The sequence below is a fragment of the Bison bison genome, unplaced genomic scaffold, assembly GCF_000754665.1.
Source record: "Bison bison bison isolate TAMUID 2011002044 unplaced genomic scaffold, Bison_UMD1.0 scf7180017864261, whole genome shotgun sequence".
Classification (NCBI taxonomy): Eukaryota; Metazoa; Chordata; class Mammalia; order Artiodactyla; family Bovidae; genus Bison; species Bison bison.
In genome coordinates this window covers 55,787-59,403 of record NW_011494833.1, presented here as the reverse complement: position 1 = coordinate 59,403, position 3,617 = coordinate 55,787, and the positions used below count along the sequence as shown (strand labels likewise).

Sequence of the window (3,617 nt, the reverse complement as noted above, 5' to 3'; positions counted from 1 at the left end):
GGCCCAGGGCAGGCCTTGTGATGACGGGCTGCTGGTGGTCGAGGAGAAGGCTGAAGAGCCAGGGGTTGCGTGAACTGTATTGTGTGACGTGGTCACGTGTGTGTTTTCTTTTTCAGTTTGTAAAAATGACTGCTTTTAGTCTTCCCTCCAGTTTGACTTTAAGGTTGAAAATGAAGATTTTATTCTTAAAGTTGAGCACAATGATTTTACAGTCTTTTTGAAAGCAACAGTTGAGGTTTGAAAAAGACATCTCAGAGAACTCCAGCAGATAAAGCGAAACAAAGAGAGAATGTGTTCAGGGTGAACTGCGGGTGGGACCCCAAACTGTACTCTGTCCCTCCCAGAGTCTGTAATTGCTGAGATGGGTGGATATAGGGCCCCAAGCACCCTGGGGACCGAGGTCCTCAAGTGACAGCAGAGGCCCAGGCTGAGCCAGGAGCAGTGTGGCCTGTGCCCTGGTGAGTGGAGAGCCTCGAGGCTGGGAGTGGGGCCAGGAGAGGGGGTGGGAGACTCGGGCGCGGAGGGAGGGGCAGCACCTGGCGGGGTCTGGGAGGCGCTGGCTGTCGCGGCTCGAGGCAGGGACACTCCTGAACCTCCACCGTGCAGCCCCCACAGGGCAGAGTTGTCTGGCATCCCAGGGTCGAAGTTAAGAGGGCGAGTTCGCAGCAGATTGACGGAACTCCTGTACCCACTGTGGGTTCATTTTAAGTGCCTGGAGCGAGGTTGGTCAAGCCCTTGCTGAGCTCGAGTGAGGGAGTCAGTCAGGGAGGACCGAGCTCAGGGTGAGAGTGAGGGGCAGCTAGCGCACTGAGTCCTCCTCACCTGAGTGGGTTCTGGGGACACCCTTGAGTTCAGGGGTGCCCTTTCAGTAGCCTCACTGGAGGCTTGTTTGGGGGGTGAAGGAGGCAGAAGCCCACTTAGAAGACATGCTCATTCCTAGTGGTGGTGGTTTCTGAAGCAGTTTATACTATTTGGTTCGACTGTGAACCAGTATCCTTGCAGGGTTATGTTTGACGGTGGGCCTGAGCTGTGGGCACGGCTTTCCTTCTCCCACATGCCACACTCACCTGACATCTTTTTGGCAGCCCCTCCCCCGTCTCTGCACCCCTGATGGTGGGCTTGAGCCCAGCCCCCCTGTCACCATGGAAGCCCCTTGTGACTGAGTGGGTTCCAGGTTCCGGGCTCCTGGGAGACATGCTGGAGGCAGAGCCTTCGTGCCATTTCTTCTAGAGACAGCAGTGCTGATGGTCATAGTGTGAAAGCGGTGTGTGTGAGAGTGGTGTGTGAGAGCGTTGTGTGCGAGAGTGGTGTGTGAGAGTGGTGTCTGAGAGCGGTGTGTGTGAGAGCAGTGGTCGTAGTGTGAATAGTGGTGGTCGTAGTGTGAGATCAGTGGTGATAGCTCCGGTGCTGAGCTATCTAACCGTGAAACAGCAGTTGCCCCCGAGTGGGGGACTGCCCCCATCCGCGAGGATGGGTCGCAGAAGGGCCCGCCTATGGGCACTTTTCCAGTGCTGCAACCCCAAGGCAAAGGCCAAGACAAGGAAGACCTCGGCCTCGGCCCAAGTTCTGGAAGCGGAGTGGACTGACGTGAGAGCAGCCGGGGGCTGGGCCCGTCGGATTGGCCCTTACCCGGTGAAGCACTGGGGCTGTGTTTCATTTTGTTAGCATGGTTGTGGGCCCTGCCGGGGGTCCCTGCCAGCCAGGGCGTTTTGCCCTTCTGGGCAGGATCGACCCCAGCAGGTTGACCTTGTAGGTGGTTGTGCAGGTGCTGCGTGGAGGATGGCCGGGGGCCCCACCAGAAGGGAAACGCTGGCTGGAGGAGTCACTGGGGCACGTGGATTGAGCTATAGAGTCAGTCCTTGAAGCAGAAAGGCTAAGCCCCTTAACGTCTCCCTTCTTCCAAAGAAGGGATACACTGGCTGGAGGAGTCTCTGGGGCATGTGGATTGAGCTATAGAGTCAGTCCTTGAAGCAGAAATGCTAAGCCCCTTATCGTCTCCCATCTTACAAAACACAGAACAGTGTGTCCAGTATTTTAATGATGGCTACCTACTGCTTACATGTATAACATATACCCTCATAGCTTCACATGTCTACTACATGCCTCTTACAAGTGTTGGGCAGTGTTCTAGGTGCTGAATACTCAGTGTGTAGTAGGGGATATGCAGCCCAGGATTTTTTTATGTGTGCGAAGAAAAAGAGAAGGATGAAAGATGCTCTGTGGTTCAGTTTGAGCAAGTTCACCACGTGGACGGCACCGCGTGCACGAAAATTGTGATAAAATACATAAAACATGAATTTAACCTTTTAACCAGTTTATTGAATGACTGGGTGACTTCAATAGAGTCAGCCTAACAGATGGCTGTGGGGTGCCATCAGCCTTTTTCCCAGAGGAACACTCCAAAGCCTGGTGGCCTTGTAGATCTTCCCTTTCTTCTGCCCTCTCCCCAGTGGTTCTAGGTCACTGGTCTGTGTGTCGTTTAAGAACCTCTTTGTCCAGTTTGTTGTTAGGTTTATGTTTAGGAAAGTTTCTCAGACTTCCCTGGGTCTTGAGAAGGCAGGCTTGGATTCCGGGTTCTCCCCTGCCGCGTGGCTGCCAGGTCAAGGTGGAGGCTAAAGGCCGGTCTGAGTTGTGGTGGTCTGTGTGGTCTTGGGGTCAGCGGACCCCTCTTCTCCGGAGGGGCAGGGAGACCCTCTGTGTGGAGCCTGGAGAGACTTGACAGGGTCAGTCTTCAGTCTCGCTCTCTTTTTAATTTGTGTTTGCATTTAGGTACTTACTCATTTAACTGTTTTTTAGGAGTTGGCATCCCCTACGGAAGAACTCAGTGCATGCCGAGAGCAGCTTCTAGCAAGAGAAAAAGAGATAGCCGAAATGAGAGCCGAAAGGAACAACACCAGGGTCAGTAGGGGCATTCTCACGTGTTGACACTTGCCCCGCGGGGGTCACCACTGGGTTCCGTGTTGCTGTCTTTAAACTCTGTCTGGTTTTCAAGTCATTTTTCACATCTTCCCACTGAGCAGACCGGGGTGGATCCGATCGGGGTTCTCATACTTTGCTTCAAATTTATGATGAGAGCTAATATAATTTTAGTACATTTGAGGGGGGAGTTCTCTTAACTTACATTTTTGTCCATGCTACAGTGTGTGTGAGGTCATAGTTCCCCGAACAGGGATTAAAACTCAGGACCCCTGCAGAAGTGTGGAGTCTTAACTACTAGGCCACTGGGGAAGTCCACTCTAACTTTAGACTGAACTGGCGGGATTCCAACTTGCCTTAGCATGGTTTTGGTGTTAGCGTGAGGCTGAGAGGAGTTATCGGCCCTGAATTCAAGTATGAGGTTGAAGGTGCTCCTTTGGCCCTGCCCTGCAGCTGCTGCTGGAACACCTAGAATGCCTGGTTTCCCAATATGTGCCATCGCTCCGGATGACGATGGGCAAGCAGCAGGCGCGGTCCCCAGCCGGCATGAAGAGCGAGGTGGAGGTGCTCAAGGCACTGAAATCACTGTTTGAGCACCACAAGGCCCTGGACGAGAAGGTACCAGCCACCCGGCCGTCCTGGATTTGTACACTTGCTGCCTCGTTAGGGGGATGATGCATGTATTTATGTAACTAGTTGAC

The 3,617-nt window shown here is 53.4% G+C and overlaps 1 protein-coding gene across 1 annotated transcript in view; it reads left to right on the top strand.

Moving 5' to 3' along the window:
• Nucleotides 1-1,470: 1,470 nt before the first annotated feature.
• LOC104994591 (liprin-alpha-1-like) overlaps nt 1,471-3,617 on the top strand; it is a 35,103-nt gene continuing 32,956 nt past the window's right edge. Inside the window, 3 exon segments of the mRNA XM_010848220.1 lie at nt 1,471-1,632; nt 2,797-2,898; nt 3,370-3,538. Of these exon segments, the coding sequence (XP_010846522.1) occupies nt 1,471-1,632; nt 2,797-2,898; nt 3,370-3,538 (433 nt within the window).